This window comes from Pleurodeles waltl, chromosome 2_2, assembly GCF_031143425.1.
Source record: "Pleurodeles waltl isolate 20211129_DDA chromosome 2_2, aPleWal1.hap1.20221129, whole genome shotgun sequence".
Lineage (NCBI taxonomy): Eukaryota > Metazoa > Chordata > Amphibia > Caudata > Salamandridae > Pleurodeles > Pleurodeles waltl.
Genome location: NC_090439.1, coordinates 242,824,076 through 242,846,144, shown reverse-complemented (window position 1 = coordinate 242,846,144; position 22,069 = coordinate 242,824,076). Strand labels below are relative to the sequence as shown.

General features: G+C 42.8%; 1 protein-coding gene across 2 annotated transcripts in view; it reads right to left on the bottom strand.

Moving 5' to 3' along the window:
- Nucleotides 1–4,936: 4,936 nt before the first annotated feature.
- TENT4A (terminal nucleotidyltransferase 4A) overlaps nt 4,937–22,069 on the bottom strand; it is a 298,560-nt gene continuing 281,427 nt past the window's right edge. For both annotated transcript variants that reach the window (XM_069219701.1, XM_069219702.1), the window contains exon 13: nt 4,937–7,153. In XM_069219701.1, the coding sequence (XP_069075802.1) occupies nt 6,974–7,153 (180 nt within the window). In that variant the 3' untranslated portion in view covers nt 4,937–6,973. The remainder of the gene's footprint in view (nt 7,154–22,069) is intronic.

Below are 22,069 nucleotides of genomic sequence, written 5' to 3'. Positions count from 1 at the left end.
TGTCCTATAGATGGGCAGATAAAATATGCATCCTATATGTCCAAGGCTATCAAGTCACCTGGATGCAGGGAAGACGGAACCTGGGCCAGCATAAGCATTCTGAAACTGTCCATCTGCAGGCAGGCATTTAAATGGTGAAACAGACCAAAGGTCTAAAATAGGCCTAAGGCCTCTATACTCATTGAGGATAATAAAAAAAAGCATTTACAATGCAACGAGTCTTGCTCATGTTAGAGCTGATCGAGTTGTAAACTCTTAACTAGACTTTTCACCAATCGGGCAAAAGTGCATTTATGTACATAACCCGAGAAAGTGAAATCAAGTATGTAAAGAGCTCGACTTCTGCCAAGCGAGATCGCGCTCGTAAATTAGAGAAAAAAAGTCCACGAGCCCGATGGAAAACAGAGAGCCTCGCATGTTTTCTGTACTTGGTCGCTGCGCTCGAGGAGGGCTTGCCACCGGAAAAGGCATGACATATGGGTGCCTTCGACTAATGAAAGCAGGCAGATTTTATTAGGGAAGCCAACAAACCAATAAAAAACACTGACGTGAAGTTGACAGGGCTCCGAGCCCTTTTCTAAATACATAAGTGTGTCTCTGCAATACGCATGCAACGCAGGCTCCACCCTAAAAAGCAGGTGTAATTATCCTCCCCTACATCCGGGTCAGCGAGACTCTTTATGGCCCCTTCGGAAATTAGAGAATGCACTTCTTGCAGTAAGTTGGATAGGTGTTTTGCCAAGAGTATTCTAATGTGGGAGGAAGCTGCAGCGAGGCAGTAAAAAAAAAAAAAAAAAAAAAAAAACAAGGGTATAGCCACTCAGAAGGATCTGAGAGACCAATCTGTCACATGTGATGCTTTGCCGCCTTGGGAGAAAATACTATCCTGCCCCACCACATGGTGGTTGTGTGCCGCTAAGGGTAAATTAGAGATTTGGCAGCTAATGCCATAGGGAGGAATGTGGGGAGGTCAATACCCAAAGTGACCTGTGTGTTTTGAACTGATCACTGGCTATAAAAGGAGTGGAACAACAGTGGTGGGTGCCTAGCGTTGCCTGTATGTCAAACCTCTGGCAGGGTCTTGAAAGGGCCACACTGATGAGGGAACTATCTGGTGGGTATTGAGGACCAAAGAACACAGTGGCCAAACTTTCCAAAGTGTTCCAAGACTGAAACCGCTGCAAATAGTTAGGATCCATCGAAAAGCATATCCTTAAGGGATGCCTGCACATATGAAAATTCTGTGAATCGCATACAATCATGGCAACGGAGTGCTGCATTTGTGATGACTGTTCTCCCCAAACAATCTAGGTGAAACATTTGGCTGCATCCAAACCACCTTGAAGGGCCAGAACAAAGGAGGCTTGTAAATTCTACCAGGGCTGCCAGCAAGATCTTTGTCTAGTCCGAAAGGGCATGCATATATCCGCCTTGAAGGCAAATCATGCTGAACAACCTCAAGGTTAAGCTAGCTGAAGAGAATGTTTTTTTGTAATACCTCAATTCCTTTTTGACTCCTTATGATGAACGGTCATGGGGAATGAATTACCGTTCACCTAGCTGGAGAAAGGTTGGATCACCAAACTCAGGAGTACAATGCTGCATATGAAAATTGTGTTTGCCCAGCATCAGTCTGTGGGGCATGCCAAAAGCCTAAAATCTGGGCAAAAGCAAGCCTTAAACAAGGCTTCACCAACAGCTACTGGTAGCTCTTCCACTACTGTAAGTAGCTCTTCTCTGTTCAGTCCAGACTACTAAATAAGTGTTTGCTTGGTTGAAGCAATAGTTCTACAACTAAATTGAAAAGCTTGTATTCAAGACAAACGTGAATATTTTTAGGACTCATAAAATGTTTGGCGAATAAGACATTAAATATCCAATTCAACAATTCAGTTCACCTTCAGTAATAAACATTGTTATTTCAGACCCAAAAAAATGTCGGGGTGCATGTGTGCTTTACAGATTTGTTATATTTAAAGTCGATATTGGAGCGATAAATCATGCAGCTTTGGAACCCTATTACTAACTTGATGCAGTGCAGTTGTGGCTCTTGTATTATCCATGCAGAGAAATTCCAAATTAATAAAGCCTATTTTACATTAATGCTAGGAACCCTGCCTGATACACTGGTGATCACAATTGATTATCTTGCATAGGTGGCCACTAATGTAATGTTATGATTTTTGTTTTGTTAAAATATTATCGAATTTTATGCATGACCGCATCATTGGCCATAGGATACAAAGAAAAATTGTCAGTCATGTGCAAAGACCGATCATTAAATTAAAGTCTGGGATGCCGCCTGCGTCTACCTGGTAGGATTATTAGGGGGGGGTTGTAGAATCCTAGAGCATTTCCCAAGACACCACATGGGGTCAGAGCATTAGGATCAGGACTCTGAATAGTCCATGGCTACAGACATGTTACTAAACAAATCCACAAAACACCTAACACAAACTTCCCAACCCCTCTTGGTCTGGTTATTATGATGGCCATCAGATTGTCTGTTCTGGAGGATTCAAAGAGCAGATACGCGCTGTCCCGTCACTGCAAGACTTGTGTATTCCACCTGGGCCTCCCCTCATATTGGCCACGTAATCATCTCCTTGTTCCTGGGGGAGGGGAGAGGGTGTCCTTTGACCTATAAATCAGATATCAGTTGACCGAGCTCACAAATCTTAGTCGGTCGTCCTTGTGAAAATGGCACATTCTTACCTCCTCAGCACTTGCCCACAACATCTTTCATCCAGGCCTCATGGGTAGGGGGGCACTGGCTTAAGCCATGCATTAGCTATGTGTCTGTGTCAGGACTAGCCTAATAAGGACAAGCTTTCTGCTTAGGTGCTTCTTAGCAGGTGGTGGGAGCAGGCCCAACAGTATCGGTTGAATGTCTTGTTCTATCTCCTGCACCAGCTCCAGGAGATCAATACGAAGTACACCAGGTAAGTAGGGGGATCATTCTGCATCCCCCTGCCATGTTTAACATGGTTACCAGGGCATGGGAGCTAGTTGGTTCCTTAGGGAAGTAGAGTTATAGCTCTTGCACTGTACTTGAAATAGCCATACATTGAAGTTACTGGCCCTCCTAAGGAGAACAAGGTTGTATCCCCATTCCTGGTGATAAAGCGTTGCTCAGTGTGTATAGGTCACCCATAGTTTTGCATCCTCCATCCTTCCATCTCTGGAATGACATGGAGTCTGCTATTTTCAAAAAGGTTTGCACCACCCAGAGCTTTTGCGGGGCATACAGAGTGCCATGTGAATCTGCCAAACCACTCCCTCCCACATATCTGTCACCAAAGGATGTGGGGGTAAGAGAGGGGACTCCACATCCCATCAGCAGGACCAACGGCTCCCCCTCCATGCATACCTCAAAGTAATCTTTTCCTAACTGTCCTGTGGGTCAAGCCAGTGGATAGCATGTTGTAGCTGGGTTGGCATGTATTAAAGTTTCAGATGGGGAACCTCAGCACCCCCCACTCCCATCTTCTTTTTAAGGTAGCCAGTCTGACCTGTTTACACCGGGGACCCCAGAGAGCAGGTCCACAAACTGTCAAGAGTACAAAAGTTGCTGTGCTGGATCTTAGTATGCTCTGCAGTGCGTAGAGACAGTGGTGAAGAATTATCTTCGCTATGGCAATTTTACCTATTATAGTGATAAGGTACCCCAAAAACGAGTTGAGTTTACCCCTTCAACCACCCGACCAATATTCCTATCAAGGTAGGTCAGAGCAGTGTGTCTATAGTGCACCCCAAGGTAGTGGACTCCCATGGTTTCCAGGGGATCTCTGCTCTAGTGAGGTTCTCAGGAGAAACTTTCCTTAGTCTGCCCAGTGGGAACAGGCTAGACTTTTGGGTGCTGACCCTCAGTCCGCAGATCTCATCGAATTCCAGAGCACGCTGGCTGCCGTAGGTATACAAGGACTTTGGCATAGAAGGCGGCCACATGAGTAGTCACTCCCAACGTAATGCCCCATGGGTCCAGTGCTTACCTCAAGGTCGCCACCAATGGCTCTATTGCTAGGGCAAGAAGGAGTGGGGAGCCATGCCTGGTGCCCCTACTCAGTCCAAAGGGTCCAGAAACCACTCACCCCTGTACGTACCCGGGCAGGCGAATCTGCACAGACTAGGCGGACCCATCAGATGAATCCGGGACCCAAACCGATCTTCTGAAGTATGTGCCACAGGCATTCCAAATTTAGGGAATCAAATGCCTGATCAATGCCTAGAAGTGCTAGGGTGCAATCTTCAGTTAGTAGTTGTGGGGCATGGTAGATGTGGGCCAATCGCCTCAGCTTATGCAATGTATTCAGCCTCTGGATGAACCCCAGCTGGACCAGGTGTATCTTAGTGGGCATCTGGGGGGGAGCAGGCAGGCCGCCAGGACACTACTAAAGACTTTCATTTCCATTTATAGCAAATAAATCGGTCAATAGGCAGATACCAACATTGGGTCCTTTCCTGGTTTTAAGAAACTCATATCAATGCTTAGGGGTTTCCCGTATATGCACCTCTGGGATAGAAACAAAGCTAAGTGGAGCTGCACAACAACACCTAGCACTGCATGGGAGCACTGTGTTGAATAGTTTCCAGATCTGGCTTGGTGCCCATGGAATACTCCTAAGGTGAGAAATATGTGGGTACAAGTATCCTTCTGAACACACACACACATATATTATATATATATCTATATATATCTATACACACACTATGGATCACACAAAGGACACTGATTATGACTAACGACAATTCTATTGCAGAAAGAAGATTGGCTCCAATGTGTTTGGTTCTAAGACTGCAGATCTGGTGAAAATAAATTAACTTAGTAGGGTACCCTCATCCAAACTAAGTGTCTTACCGATCTATCCCCAAAGAACATCCAATTGCTGAAGGAAGAAATTACAATCAAAATTAAAGACTGCTTCAAGGAAATAGCAAGTGGTCTTCAAAGTTTATTAAAAATTAAAGAATAGAAAAACTTTACATAAAAATATGTCTGATTTTAGCCCCATACTGTTGTCCCAAACAAAACATACACATGATATTTTATGACCTGTAGCACAAAACCACAGTGGTAGTCGGGCCAATTGATTTGGTTTACCATGACTGACATGGAACATGATGCATGTCCTATAAACCTAGTTCTAAAATGCGCACTACTTTAGACACTAAAAGCCTTTTGTAGTGTTCTCCCTAATGTACCTTTGTATAGTCTATTGCTAATGTGTAAAAATTGGTATAAGATCTGTTTATCCGCACTTTAACACTGGTTTAACATTGTAAGTATGATAAATCCAGATCAAGTACTGCAGATAAAATATGTGCTAATTTGGAATGTTAATATTACCTAGCACGCATATAAAAAAACTGCATTTGAATGCAACCTATAAATGACTGAGCTATTCCTGCATGAGGCATAGTGTAGATATTATAAAGTTTAATCATGCTAGATGCCCATCATTAGTTCATTACAGCTTGCCAGTTAAAACGCCCACTTCAGTACATCATTAGGATGTCATGGTAATATGCATTCAACTCAACTCTCCACTTATGGACTGCAACCATCCATCTAACTAGCAGCGTGAATCCACGCAAAGACCACACAATTTTAAAAACAGGAAGCTAGTTGCAGTACACTCTTTCTAGCTCCTAGGACAACTGCGGTACTTTTTAAAAGTTAGGGCTAGATAGGGTGTAATTTATGTCGTTCAAGAAAAGGCAATAAAACAGTGGTTGTCATGGCAAAATACACTTGCATAGTATACCTGTATGCATCTGTACATTAAGTGCCAGCCACGCAGACTGTGCGCAACACAATGTGCTCTTCTGCAATACATTAAAAGATGCTTCTTATAATGCATACAGCAGCTCAAGTACTATATATATATATATATATATGTATATATTTGCTCTTAACAGAACGAATGCATACTGCTATACAGATTCCACAATGGAATCAACATAATTCCTTTCTTAGCATTCTTTAAACTGGGTCCCTTTCAAAAAGTGTTAGGACCCTATCACGCAGGTTACTAAAACTGAAGACTTTCTTGGTTCACAACATTATAGTGCAAAAACCCTACTCATCACAGCTCCCTTTCTCACCTTTATGAAGTTTCATTAAAGCACTTGAAATGCTGGATCAGTTGTGTAGATTAAAAGGAATAGGAAAAATTAAAAGCCATAAATGGAGAATGACAGGTGACGGATGCCAGAATAACATCGCATGGTAAATGCATACAAGTTAGAATTATTTGGAGCTTACAAAGTCACGTAAAACTAACAAAACAAGCCCTTACAAAGTGAACCAATAAATCTTCATTGTAAAACTAAAAATATCCTTGCAATGCTTACAAAATAGTTCAGAAACTTCGCCTGCTGATAAACCTGTGAACCCAACTTATACGATGTAACCTTGGAAAGGATCTGTAAACAAAATTACTTCCCTCCGCCCCATGAATATAACTTAGGTGACCGTATGAAATTAAATAAAATGTTATTGCACAAATATTTTCAATATTTACAGAACAAAGTACAAAATAAAATTATGAAACATGTGGGCAGCAAAATCCTAATGAACTCTGGGCTCGATACGTTGCACAAAATAAGCCCAGGAACCGAATTTTCACCTGCTTGCATTAAAGAAAGTATTAAAAGAAATAGGCGCATCTACAACAAACAAATGGCAGAGCATCATTTCTGCGGCCTGGTTGCAAGAGATGCTTCAGCACAAAATAATCACGGGAAGAAAAAAGCTTCCACATTTAATAAGGCTTCACAGATATGCACAACTATTTCTTGTCAAACGGACCTGACCACCACAGAAAAACATGCAACGTCTCAGCTTCTGCAGAGTATGGCAATGTCCCCAAAGTGAAAAGCCAAATCCTGGTCTGAGACCATCATCCCCCCATTCAATCGACAAGCGTTGTAGTTTCAGTCAGTAAAATCAAAGGAGGAAGACGACGAGTCATTATCTGCTGAGACTGATAGGCAAGCTTTCTCGTGTATGTTTTTTTCTTCTCCAGCTGTTGTGGTTATACTGGTAGAATCCTCTGTTACCAGCGGGTTGCTTCATGCCTCTGTTGATTGGACTAAGGGAGTTGCCTTGGTTGTGATTGTAAACTTTGATGGAATACTTCATCCCGTGTTGCTAAAAGATGGAAATAACAAGTTAAGAATGCTAAATAACTTCCACCTCCTTGCATCTAACAATTGCATACACTTATTTTGTTGCTTTTCATTTCTTGGCAGGTAGCTTAGAATGCAATGTTATTTATTTTTCAAGATTACCAGAAAGTAAATATTTGCAGAGTGGGGAAATTCCTGAATTTAATGTGCCCCACAACCATCACACAACTTGTTCAGCTGTAACCACGCAACTAGCGTTATTTACCATCGCTCACGGGCTGTGCGCATGCAATGGTAGGTCAGATACGATACAGGAAGAGCATATACACTCTGGGGATGTTTGAAAAGCAGAAATTATATAATGTTGACCCTAAATTCATGGAACTGTTAAGTGGATTTCCAAATAACCACTAGAACCGAAAGTGACCGTAACCCTCTCCACTTCGCATTGAAAGGTTATTTGTTGCTACTCCACCGATCAGTGTTTATGGGGACATTATTTGGAATACAAGGAGGGTCCGTAAATGGTCAAAAACAATCTTGCCTCACACAACTAGCATTTCAACTACAGACAGACTGTCAGCTTTTTGACTCAGTGAAACATCTCTTCGAGGCCGGTGCGAAAGAGACGAAAAAAGATGCCCCCAAACCGTCTCCTTTGTTCACCAAAGAATGCAGACAGGCCAAAGCGTGCCTGTTTAGTGCTATAAGATACTTAAACTTCAGATTCGCCACACACAATATGTTACTGTAAAGGTATAGTCAAATTGAGCAAAAGGAGCCGAGATAAAAATTGGCAGGACTTGAGTCGTCCATGAAGCTAGATGTACTCATTTTTTAATATAATGGCCCATGGCAGTCTGAAAGCTCGTACTCCTACATCTCATATTCAACAGCACACATGAGTTCAGCACTTAACCGACCTTTATTCAACACCCCCTCTGACCAGATGACATGTAGCATAGATGAGTACACATTTGACAGTAGTAGTTCTGAAGCACCTTGCATGGAGTTCTTTAACTTAAGCAACACCAGAGAGCCAATGGTGTCCCTAAAGCCAGCAAAAGAACCAGGTCTGGATCTTACCCTGGGAAACTTGAATCGATCTGTGCCCCATACTTTAATACCTTGTCAAATGCCATTGTTAGTTGCTCCTTTTACGGGTTCATGGAGAGGGGCTGTAATAATTCCAATTCGTAAACCGGGTACAAGATTCAATCCTAGCAATTACAAACCTATTAGCCTAATCAACATCCTTCAAAAGGTGTTCTGTGACCAGATCCTAGCAAAATCCAGCAGTGGGCCCTAGACCAAAATATCTCATCTCCATTCCAGGCTGAGCTTTGATTCAAAGTTGGTACAACAGAACACGTTTTTAGGCTTATGTTGATTTTTTGTTAATACATTTCCATCCAGAAGGAACAATTTTATGTAGTCTTCATAGACCCAAGAGAAGCATTTGATCTGGTCCCCAGGGCAAGAATGGCTGCCTCAGGTCTATGGAGGCCTCATCAGCCTTAGTAGAAATTTTAACGAGGCTCCATGAGATGAATGATGCTCAGTTTGGTGGGGCAATGATGGGGACCAAACAGAACGACTGTTACAAGGGGCGCGTCAAGGATGTATTCTTGCAACAATGAAGTTTTCAATGTACATAAATGACACATTTAAACACCTGATTGTATCCATTATGCCCCCAAAAATTGGTGGTATCCCCATTCAAAGGTTATTTGCTGACAACACCCTGCTTTTATCGAGAACCCCAGCTGGTATTAAGAATCTGCTAAACAAATTCCAGATTAACAGAAAACAAAATTCATGACCATAAGCTTGCATAAATCATTCTGTAAAAAAGTAATACTTGGGGACATAGTTTTGGAGGCGGTCAACTACTCTGATTAGCAATTCCCTGTCATGGTCCCCGCAAGGCTGCCACATACCACACATCAGCTATTGTGAAAATGCATAGGGCTGCCTCCCAGAGGGCAGTTTCTCCGTCTTTGAAATGTACAAGGCTGCTGTTTAGTCAGTTGCCTTGTACAGGGCTGGGGATGGAAGTAGGACTCCAACTTCGCTCATAGCCAGAGAAAAACATTTCATAAGATCAATACTATACCTCAGAGCACCCAATTCATTCCTGTACATTTTGATCTGGCACTGAAAAGGAGTGGTGATCTGGCCACCTTGAGACCATTGGTTTACGGTGTCATGTTATGCTCTAGCCCTGAATTGGAATTCTATAGACAAGGGCTCCAGGAACATATTTGGATGGACAGGAAACACTCACTTTTTTTTTTTTTTTTTAATGGCTGCTTAACATAGGACTGAATTCAAAGTGGACCCACCCCCTTTTCCTATCAGCTTGTAAGCAAAAGAATTAATCAAAAACTGTTCTGGCAGTATAGACCAGAAATGTGCAACTTGTAAAAGCAACAGCAAAATATTCATGTTTAATAAAGTAAAGGATGGGGACTTCCTACAATGTACAGAAGACATGAGTGGACATTTTGCCTAACGGGGTTATGAGCATCAATCAATAAGGCCCGGAACAAGGTCATGAAAATGGGTAGGAAAGAAACTTAAATACTTTCTAAGAGTTAAAAATGAAACAAAAAGATGTATAGTAGATTATACACAAGCGTCAAGTGACTTACTTAAATGTATTAACAAACACTGGCATTTGTTACACGGGGACAAAAGCTTAAGCAAATATATTTCTGATTGTTTGTGCCTTACATATTGTAAGGGTAGAAGTTTAAAGAATGTTCTTTGTCCTAGTTACCCTAGGATCAATTCTCCCAATAACTGCTTAACAATGAAGAACAAAGGTTTCTATAAATGCGGGCACTGCAGTGTGTGCAGATGGGCAAAAACTGGAACTTGTTCATTTAACAATACTGTTGGAGATGAATTTCAGATTCATTCAAATATTACTTGCAATAGCAAATGTATGGTTTATGCGAATATTTGTAATCGAATGTATGTGGGGCGTACAATTAGAGCTTTGAAATTAAGAATTAGTGAACATTATAGGGCTTTAAGACAGGATGATGCCAGGTACTCCATTGCTTTACACATGAGACAATGCCCAGCACAAGGACAGACCAAGAATTTTCAATTCTTTGGTCTGGAGCAAATACCATAAGACCCCTTGCGGGAGCAACAGGGAACTGCGACTCAGGAGAAGGGAATGCCTTTAGTGTTTAAACCCTCCTCAACCGTTCTCAGTCTCAATATCCAATCATGAGATGGAAATTTTTTGGGGAGACTGAATGATATTTGGGCTAAGGACTACAGTGGGGGGGCATTGTGCGCTGTAACTAAGGAGCATTGACTCCTATGATGATGCTATTACTATTTGGTCCTTGGATTACTGTTTGTAAACATGTATGTTTTAAATAATATCGAATTATATAGGGGCCCTACACATGCTGCTTCCATATAGGGGGGACAACCTATATTCTGAATGAATGACTGGATCTACATATTGTTTTTTTTTTAGGTTTTATATACCTTAAGTTTCCATTGCATTGACTGGTTTAGCTACGCTATTGAAGTTTTCTTCGTTGATTACTTTAGAATGTTAGTTATGTGTTCTATTGATTTAATTTGCACATACATCTTCTAACATATCAATTAACAACATTGTCTTCTGTATGGTATTGTTTCGTTTACTTTCGGAACATTAAATAATTTATGTTATAGAAGAGTTGAATTTCTTTAATGATGGGCACCAGATTTATGTTCAGTCCACTTTCTAGGCTCCTGCATCATTGCATATAAAATAACCCGAGGCTAAGGAGGTATTCTCAGTAATCAACACGTACACGCCGTTTTGGTTGTAATTACGGGTAAACTCATGCTGTTATTTAGGAAAGCGTGACATCTATAATTTACTTGAGAGTTCAGACGGATGTTATTAGTCTGCCTTCTGTGATGAATAACTCGGTATGCTGTACGTTAACGAAGTTCTTACTATGGTAACGGCGGATGCTAGATAGCTCTTCAGTCCGCTTTCTAGGTTGATGCCCATTTGCGTTTAAATGAACATGCGAGGTGAAAGGGTTTCTGGAAACCAATGGGTACACGCTGTTCGGATTAGGACATTTGATAAACTCATGCCATCACATTGGTAAACGGGGTCTTTGTACCTTACATTAGAATATAGAGGGATGATATTTAGTCAGTCTAACTTTGAGTAGATTTAGAGATAGTATTTTAGACCACAGGGAATTTTACTTAATAATTCTCTATGTTTATTCTTTCACTTGGGATTGTGGTTTGAGACTTCCTAACAGTGCATAGGATACTTTTAAACAAGTAGCGGCGGATTGTGGTATTCATAATTTTCACATTGATTAATCGTACAGTGAACTTGTTTGGTTTTTGTATGTATGGAACGATTCATTGTGATTGAATTCAGTTAGTATAACTTTTCAATAAATTATTTCACGTGGGTTATGATAAAATGGTAATACATTACTGTTTTATAGGGGACTAAGGTGGTTTGTCTATTTTAAGTGGATGAAACCAAAATGTTATATTGGATATTGATACTTAGTAGCGAGTGTCTTCATACTTTCTCTTTTGAACAGATATTCTATATAGGAGCCATACCGATATTTGGAAGATTTTGGAAGAGACTTGTAAATAGTGAACACTCAGAATTCTCAAATTTGTGGAACTTTTGATTCGTTTTTCATATAGTGGAGGCAAGTTCTAGTTAGCTCAGGACATGTTATGGTTTAAATGCACCATTTTGGGGGGCACGCTAAGCTGGTGACGTGGGTGCTGTACCTTTGCGGATGCAGCACGTGCATGGCTAGCACTTATCTTGACTTTCGGTGTTTTTAATTCAAGAGAGTATGATTATTAATGACCATTTACTACCCACCATTTTGTCTTTTTCTCTCTTTTCTTTTTATTTCATCTGTATATTGTTATTTTGTTCAATTAATTGAGGATACACAATGGACAATTGTGGTCAATATTGTTATGTGAGCACACATTTTGTTGACATGTATAATTCAGTTATATCTTATGGTTATTAATTTTGTTAATTACAGCCTTGATGAAGTCAACGAAAGGATTGGTCGCATGACGAAACCAGTGTTGGTTGAGCAGAGGTTTTCTGTGAGTAGATTTTAAACTTGCAGTGGGAGTGACTATGAAATCTCAATTATATAAATAATCTATTTATCTATATATCTATATGGAAAATGTCACTTACCCAGTGTACATCTGTTCGTGGCATGAGACGCTGCAGATTCACATGCTGTGCATTATCCTGCCATCTAGTTTTCGGCTTAGAGTGTTAAAAGTTGTTTTTCTTCGAAGAAGTCTGAGTCACGAGACAGAGGGACTCCTTTTCGGCTCCATTGTGCATGGGCATCGACTCCATCTTAGATTGTTTTCCCCGCAGAGAGTGAGGTGGGAGTTGTGTATATAGTAAAAGTGCCCAAGCAATGGAGTGAGTATGTATGTACATAAAGTGTATAAAAATAGTATACATTTACAAATGTACAACTTTCATCAAATTAACAGCTACAGGTTCCCGGGGAGGCGGGAGGGCGCATGTGAATCTGCAGCGTCTCATGCCACAAACAGATGTACACTGGGTAAGTGACATTTTCCGTTTGATGGCATGTGTAGCTGCAGATACACATGCTGTGCATAGACTAGTAAGCAGTTATCTCCCCAAAAGCGGTGGCTTAGCCTGTAGGAGTTGAAGTTGTCTGAAATAATGTTCATAATACAGCCTGTCCTACTGTGGCTTGTTGTGTTGTTAACACATCTACACAGTAATGTTTTGTGAATGTATTAGGCGTAGACCATGTGGCTGCCTTACAGATTTCTGTCATAGGTATATTTCCTAGAAAGGCCATTGTGGCGCCTTTCTTCCTAGTGGAGTGCGCCTTTGGCGTAATAGGCAGATCTCTTTTTGCTTTAATATAGCAGGTCTGAATACATTTCACTATCCATCTGGCAATGCCTTGTTTGGATATAGGATTACCTGCATGAGGTTTTTGGAAGGCTACAAACAATTGTTTTGTCTTGCGAAATTGTTTTGTTCTATCAATGTAATACATTAGTGCTCTTTTGATGTCTAACGTATGTAAGGCTCTTTCGGCTACTGAGTCTGGTTGTGGAAAAAAGACTGGGAGTTCCACTGTTTGGTTTAGGTGGAACAGTGATATAACTTTTGGTAAGAACTTTGGATTTGTCCGGAGAACCTCTTTATGTATTTGTATAAAGGGTTCTTGTATAGTGAATGCTTGTATTTCACTTACTCTTCTAAGAGATGTGATAGCTATTAGGAAGGCTACTTGCCAGGTTAAGTATTGCATCTCACAAGAGTGCATGGGTTCAAATGGTGGACCCATGAGTCGTGTGTTAATGCAATATTGAGGTTCCACGAGGGAACTGGTGGTTTTCTTGGGGGTATGATTCTTTTTAAACCCTCCATAAATGCTTTGATGACGGATTCTAAAGAGTGATGTTGAATGTGTAATCTGCAAATAGGCAGATATTGCTGTGAGATGTATTTTAATGGAAGAAAATGCTAGTTTAGATTTTTATAAGTGTAATAAGTAGCTTATAATGTTTTTGGTGGAAGCATGTAGTGGTTGAATTTGATTATTATGGCATAAATAAACAAATCTTTTCCATTTGTTTGCGTAACAATGTCTTGTAGTAGGTTTCCGAGCTTGCTTAATGACCTCCATACATTCTTGTGTAAGGTCTAAATGTCCAAACTAAGACTACAGGAGCCAGATTGCTAAATTGAGCGATGCTTGATTCGGGTGTCTGATCTGCTGTTTGTGTTGAGTTAACAGATCTGGTGTGTTTGGTAGTTTGATATGAGGTACTACTGACAGGTCCAGTAATGTTGTATACCATGGTTGGCGAGCCCAGGTTGGTGCTATTAGTATTAGCTTGAGTTTGTTTTGACTCAATTTGTTTACCAGATAAGGAAGGAGTGGGAGGGGGGGGAAAAGCGTAGGCAGACATCCCTGACCCACTCATCCATAGCGCATTGCCTTTGGACTGAGGGTGTGGGTACCTGGACGCAAAGTTGTAATTTTGCGTTTTCTTTTGTTGCGAATAGGTCTATTTCTGGTGTTCCCCAGCGTAGAAAGTAAGTTTGTAGTATCTGGGGATGAATTTCCCATTCGTGTGTCTGTTGGTGAGCTCGACAGATTGTCGGCCAACTGGTTTTGAATCCCTGGGATGTATTGTGCTATTAGGCGAAAGTGATTATGAATCGCCCAATACCAAATCTTCTGTGCTAAGAGACACAGTTGTGATGTGTGTCCCTCCTTGTTTGTTTAAGTATTACATTGTTGTCATGTCTGTTTTGACAAGAATGTGTCTGTGGACTATTAGAGGGTGAAATGCTTTCAATGCTAGAAACACTGCTAACAGCTCTAAATGATTTATATGCAGTTGCCTTTGTTGAAAGTCCCATTGTCCCTGTATACTGTGACTTCTAGTTGTAACAGGTCTAAGTGTTGTTTGGACATATTGTATGCTCTTGGAGGCACATCTGGTGGCAAATGTAGGAATTCTATGCAATAACCATGTTGGATAATGGCTAGGACCCACACGTCCGTAGTTGTGTTCCCAGTTGTGGTAATCTGCAAGTCTCCCCTCCAATGGTGTTGTGTGATGGGGGTTTGTGACGCTGAAGTCACTGTTTGGTTTGTGAGGCTTTTGGGCTCTGGAATTTCCCTCTTGTTTTAGGGAACTGTCCACCCCTATATTGTCCTCGAATACCTCCTCCGATACTGGCCCTGATATGTGGGTCTGACTTGTGAGGTTGAAGGCTCAGTGGTTTGGGCCCAAAACCCCCCTCTAACGTGCGGCTTCCTAAAAGTGCCTCTGCTATGTGGGGCGTAGAGCGCGCCCATGGCTTTGGCCGTGTCCGTGTCTCTTTTCAGTTTTGCTATCGCCGTATCCACCTCCGGCCCAAATAATGGTTGTTCATTGAAAGGCATATTCAGCACAGCCTGCTGAATTTCTGGCTTAAATCCGGAGGTCCGTAGCCATGCGTGTCTCCGAATGGTTACCACTGTGTTTACTGTCCTGGCCACCGTGTCTGCTGATTCCACAGCCAACCTTATTTGGTTGTTGGAGATAGTTTGGCCCTCCTCGACAACCTGTTGGGCACGTTTCTGGAACTCTTTGGGAAGGTGTTGAATGAGATGTTGCATTTCATCCCAATGTGCCCTGTCGTATCTTGCCAGTAGAGCTTGAGAATTGCCAATTCGCCATTGATTGGCTGCCTGTGCTGCCACCCTCTTGCATCGAATTTCCGACTTTCTTTGTCGGGCAGTGGTGCATCTCCAGAAGTTTGAGTATGCCCTTTTCCAGGCTGCTCCTACTACCACTGAATCAGGAGTTAACTGTTGTGTGATGTATATAGGGTCAGTAGGGGGAGGTTTATATTTCTTCTCCACCCTAGGCGTGATGGCTCTGCCTTTGACTGGGTCCTGAAACACCTGTTTGGCGTGTTTTAACATGCCTGGCAGCATTGGCAAGCTTTGGTATTGGCTGTGCGTAGATGACTGTGTTGAACAAGAAGTCATCTTCTATGGGCTCTGCATGCAATGCTACATTATGAAATGTAGCTGCCCTGGAAACCACCTGCATGTAAGCAGCACTGTCCTAAGGTGGTGAAGGCCTTGCCGGGTAGCAAGACTATTGTCTGAGACCGGTGCATCATACAAATCCAATGCATCCGGGTCATCTTGGCTCATCCCTGTGTGTTGGCGACTGCATCATTGGGGGTGTTGCTACCGGGGACAGATGTGGTGACTGCTGGCGATTGTTGTGGCGAAAACTGTGGTGGTGTTTTTTTCTTTAGCCACTTTCGCTTTTGGCTGCATTTCCACCTCTTGGAATGCGACCTTCCGCTTCATCTTTATTGGAGGAAGAGTTCTGATTTTCCCTGTGTCTTTTTGTATATGGAGCCTCCTCGGGGAATGGTCTGGCTCTCCCATGCCTAGTTCTTGTTCAAATCTGTGACCTTGTAATTGTGTGGAAAGGCCTTGTTCCTCTGTACAGGAGCTTTGTTTCGGCTCTAAAATCTTTGACCGTCTTTTTTGGCTCTGAGGAAACCTTCTTGACTTTCGGGGTGCCGAACTCTCGGTGCAGAGTCTGGTCGGAGCCGGTATCTCGACCGGAGTCAGATGTTTTCGGCTGCTGGGAGGCCTTTTTCGGTGCCGATGTTTGGTCACTGTGTTTTCGGATTAAGCCATGGCCTGTTGGCGGTGGCGTCCCCTTGGCCTTCATTATTTTGGTGTGAGTTTTTACCAGGGCTGGTTTACTCACGGTTTGGTGCGTCTTCGGCTGCTCACTCTCAGACTCGTCCGAGTCCGAATCTCAAATGGAGAATCTCTCCTCTTCTTCGATATCGGTGTGCCCGGCCGGTGTCGACGCCATCTGAAGTCTTCGAGCTCTTCGATCCCGCAGTGTTTTCTTGGATCGAAATGCCCGACAGGCCTCGCAAGTATCCTCTTTGTGTTCGGGGGACAAACAGATTACAGACCAAGTGTTGGCCTGTATAAGGATACTTTGCGTGGCAGTTGGGGCAGAAGCGCAAGGGGGTCCGGTCCATGAGGTTTGAAGATGGACGTGGTCGGGCCGACCAGGCCCTGCCGAGGAGTGGAAGCCCCGAAGGACCGCCGGAGCTGCTCTTTCTTCAGTGTTGATGTGCTAGCACTAACCCGGTACCGAGCGCAAACAATACAGTCGAATTTTCCGATGGATAACTATCTTTTCCGAAACAACATACGGAGCAAAGAGGAACACGTTCGAACCCGACGGCAGAAAGAAAACAATCTAAGATGGAGTCGACGCCCATGCGCAATGGAGCCGAAAGGGAGGAGTCCCTCGATGTCTTGACTCGAAAAGACTTCTTCTAAGAAAAACAACTTGTAACACTTCAAGCCCAACACTAGATGGCAGGATAATGCACAGCATGTGTATCTGTAGCTACACATGCCATCGAAAATATATGTTATGTATTATGTTGTACTGCCAAATCAGTGATTTTAACATGTACGTATGGTATGGTTCACATGGTGTAGCTATAGATCTAACCTGTGTCAAAACACTCTATTGAAGGAAGCTGGCTCTGTATATTATACCAAAATGAGATCTAGTGTGCACAGAGTCCAGGGGTTCCCCAGAGGCTTAACAGAGGCTGAAGTAGATAATACGAACGCTCTCTTTTGGTAGTGTGGTCAAGCAGTTAGGCTTATCAGAGGTTAGTGCAAAGCATTTATTGTACACAAATAGAAGAAGCACGCACTCAATCACTTAACTCCAGACCAATGTTTTTTATATAGCAAAAATATTTTCTTTATTTTTAGAACCACAAGATTCAAGTTGCAGGTAAGTACTTCAATAGATTCGTATTTCACACATGTATCAACAGTACTTTGAAATCGATAAGTTATGCAGTTTTTGAAATATTGGCAATAATCTGTTTTAAAACTTGACAGGGCAATTTTCAGAAACAGTTCCTGGAGGAACATTTAGCTCGATTTGCAGGTAAGAACAACACTTAAAGTTTCAGTCTCCAGGTTTTAGGAAGTCCACCGGTTGGGGTTCAAGTTAACCCCAAACATCCACCATCAGCAACACTGAGCCGGCCGGGTGCAGAGGTCAAAGTTAATAAATTTAACATGGGCTCCTATGGAGACAGGGGGTACTCTGAATTAGTTCTGCCTGCATGTAAGCACCTGCAGCTCGGAGGGCAGACCGGGGAGGATTAGAGGAGCACTGTAGGGGCCACAAGTAGGCACCAAACACACACTCAGTGGCACAGGGTGCAAATAGGACATCTGGTTTCCAATGCTGGTCTAATAAGGGGACCTTGTGGGTCACTAAGAGGCTGCAGGTGCAGTCCAGGGGGGTGTCACACCACCAGTTGGACAGGGAGGAAGGCCTCCTGCTGAACGTAGCTGCACTGGGTGTCTTTCTCCAAGGCCTGGGGGCTGTGGGTGCAGTGTGTCTTTATGTATCAGATATCTTTGTCCAGAGCTTCACAGTCCAGGGGTTCCTCGGGATTCCCTCTGCAGGTGTCGTTGTGGAGAGATCAACCCAGGGTGGGCACTTGCTCAGAATCACCTGGGGATCCTCTCTAGCTTGTTGGGTGACCTGGACACGGGCCGTCGGGTGCAGAAGTTAGGACTCTTGCATTCTTAGTGAGGTGGGAGTCCAGGGTTGTTGGATTCTTATTGGTCAGGGCTGCTGTCAACGTGAGTTCTTGGTCCTTTTGAGTGCAGGGCAGTCCTCTGGCGCTTGGCAGAAGTTGCTGGTCCCGCTGGATGTGTCGCCGTTCTTTTGCAGGTTCTTTGATGCAGGATATAAACCGGTAAGGCTTGGGCCAAATCAGTTATCTTCTTTCTCTGCTGAGGTTTCAGCTTGGCAGTCCTTGTTAGGTCACCGGGAATCTAACTTGGATTCAGTGAGGCTCTCAAATCCTAGATTTAGGGCAGTTTTGGGGGTCAGAGGGCAGTAGTCAATGGCTACTGTCCCTAAGTGTGGCTACACCCTCCTTGTGCCCAGTCCCTTTGGGGAGGAGGCACAACCTTAACCCTATTGGTCCCTGTCCTCCAAACCAAGATGGAGGATTTTGCAGGGAGACGTCCCCCCCTCAGCTCTGGGCACCTTAAGTGTGGTCCAGGCTGGAGAGGGCACTCCTCCCTGTTTTCCCTAATTTTCCCACCAGACTTGCCGCCAAAAGTGAGACACTGTCCAGGTGGCAGACAACTAAAACTGGAGTGCTCTGGGGGTCTATAATCTGAAGCTTGAGCCTTTGAGGCTCACCACCAGATTTTACAGTTTCTGTAAGGGGGATGTGTGAAGTACCTTAACCCAGGACAGCCTTTGTTTCCGACTACAGTGCATAAAGGCACTCAGCCCATGTGGTCACAAACATGTCTGAAAGTGGCAGGCTGGCACAGACCGGTCAGTCCTACACTAGCAGTTTGGCTAACATACAGGGGGCCACCTGTACAATGCCCTCTGTTTATTTTTCAATAAATCCAACACTGGCATACCCAACTTCCCAGTATTCACGGAAGCCATTATGGAGCTGTGGAGTTCGTAATGACAAACCCCCAGACCATATACTCACTATGGCTGCACTGCACTTACAATGTCTGAGAATGGACTTAAACACTGTAGGGGCATATTGCTCATGCAACTAAGTCCTCACATGTGGTATGGTGCACCCTGCTTAGGGCTGTAAGGCCTGCTAGAGGTGTGATTTACCTAAGCCACAGGCAGTGGTTTGTGGACATGGCACCAAGAGAGTTTCATGTCAACTGTCTTTCTCCCCTCCAGCACAAACAGGCTGCATAGGCAGTGTACATGTGCTTGGTGAGGGGTCCCCCAGAGTGGCATAATACATGCTGCAGCCCTTGGGAACTGTCCCTGGCCACAGGGCCTTTGGTATCATGGCTACCCTTTAAAAGGGACTTAACTGTGTGCCAGGGTTGTGCCAATTGTGGAAACCAAAGTACAGTTTTTGGGAAAAAACACTGGTGCTGGGGCCTTGTTAGCAGAATCCCAGCACATTTTCAAAGTTTGCATCAACACTAGCCAAAAAGTGGGGGGTAACCATGCCAACAGTGGCACTTTCTTACACCCATCATGTGTTTTGCACATTTTCTCAGCAATCTTTTTTTTTTTAAAAGAGGTTTTATTTGGAATTAGTTTTAATCTTAGTGCTGTCCTTGTTATACCTGCATGGGAATTTTAAATTGGTTGATTTATGGAATTGTGGAAAGACGTGCAAGCTAAACTATTGTCTATTGGGGGGGGGGGGGGGGGATGATTTCGTATTCCATTTGTGGATAAACAATGTTAAACTATGTAAAACTACAGGCCACTAGTGATTAATTTATTGTAATCTGCATGTTTTGCTTTCCTGGTCCTTGGACTGAAATAAACTATATGATGTCAGTAGCATTGGCATGTATGTTTACACACAAAAATTAACAGTTGCATTATTTTCATTCAGTTCTTTTAATTTTCCCACTGTAAGGTGTCAGTGCGCTTTTTATCACGTGCACATTGACAATAAGTCGTAAAAGTAAGTAAATCAGAGTACTAGCCAAAAAAACATTTAGCAGCTAATAACTTAAATTGAGAAAAAACGAGTTTCTAAACCCTTTACTTGCAGTTTGCATGCAGGTCCTTGCTGGTTCATGGCTTATAGTGCTATATTAGGATAGCAATTTATTAACTGCAAGTAATAAAAGGCTGTGGGAAAAGCAGTGACCCCCTTACATATCCAAATGACCATCTGTCATCTGTATGTTACATGGTGTGCTTTATTGGAGATGCACAACTCTCTAGCGAGCGCATTAACCATATGTTATCTTACCACTGCTATTCCCCGATATGTACTGGGCACACAAAGCTCTCCACAGCAGGTGCCTCGACCCCATTTTAAAATACAGACCTTGCAATCAGTTCAGCCAGAACAGATTCTTTAAACATTGTTTTTCGGTGCCGGTTTCTTAGTGACAGCATTAAAAAATAAATGTATAAACTCTGCTTTCAATGACTCTCCCGCTCTATCATAACCCCTTTTTGTTGCCATTACCTCACTCACAATTAATGGGCATCCAGAGTAATGTTTTTCCAATTCTGGCACTGATAGCAGTGCATGGCTTCCCTCTCTTCTGCGCCTTATTTGAGCAGTTTGGTGTATGTCTGAACAATTAATTATTTAGCAATTTATCACCTTAGAGTAATCTCCCAGTCATACATTTTGAGTCCTGATGCCGGTTTTAGAAATTCTATCGGGAGAAATTTTGCCGCATCCGATGTAAATTTTGTACTTCTCTTTAACCTGCAGATTGGATTGGTGCCCTATAAAGAGACACACAATATACATATATTCACTGAAAGGTTGAAGGGACGTTATAGTTAGGTCCTGAACTTACTCTTACAAACCCATTTAAATTCAGCAGTTGGAGTTATTTCAAGTAGGTATAACTCACACCCTCCGGTAACTAACTCACACCCTCAACATGCAGTTTTCTTATCAATAATTTTATTGCAAAGGTTGAAGTGATTAATATTAAAGACACCAAAGAAGAGGTCATCAGTGTTATATGTGGAGTAATTAGCTGTGCATGGAGAAGGTGCAAGTTAAAGTTACCTTAGGGCGCGAGTTAAAGTTACTTGAAATGACTAACTAGAACTGAATTTCAATGGTTTTGTACGAGTAAATTCAGAACCTAACTATAATGAGCCTGTAATCATTTGTTTTTTTTCCCAGAGAATTTCTATGATTCTTTAACGTAAAGTCATTTTAATTACTATACGTTAATCCAACGCCTTATACCTACCCAACCCCACTCTTGGCCTTTGGCTGCACGCTGTGGGGTTTGGCCACAGGGCCTGTCCATCAGTGGATGCTGATGTCTGAGTGGGTGCACGAGGGTCAGAGTGCGGTTTAAGTGGGTTGTAAGTGGGCGCATGAGTCTCAAGGCATGTATGAGTTAGTGAATTTTTTTTTGTTACGTTTTTGAAAATATCGTGCATGGAGTGAAGTACAAGTTACTAAACTTCGGTAACAATATATCTTTTAGAGACATTCTATTTGCAGACTCTTTACCTTAGAATTTCCCCCAGACGTCAGACTGGATCTGGGGATTTGTCTTCAAGCAGTACCCCTGCGTGCTGTCGGATGGCGTCGGTTGACTGTGCGGGCGTCATGGTTGCTGTGATGACGTCAGTCATATATAGGCGTCACTCCTGTGAGTAGACGTCAGTTTTTCATGACTTCCCACACCAGTAGCGTAGAGCAATGAACACAGAATGGTGCGCCAAATCTAGGGTTCTTGAAAGGGAAGTTCCTGTCCCTAGAAATCAGTTTGCAGTGCAGGGAAGACAGGCAGTTCATTAAGGA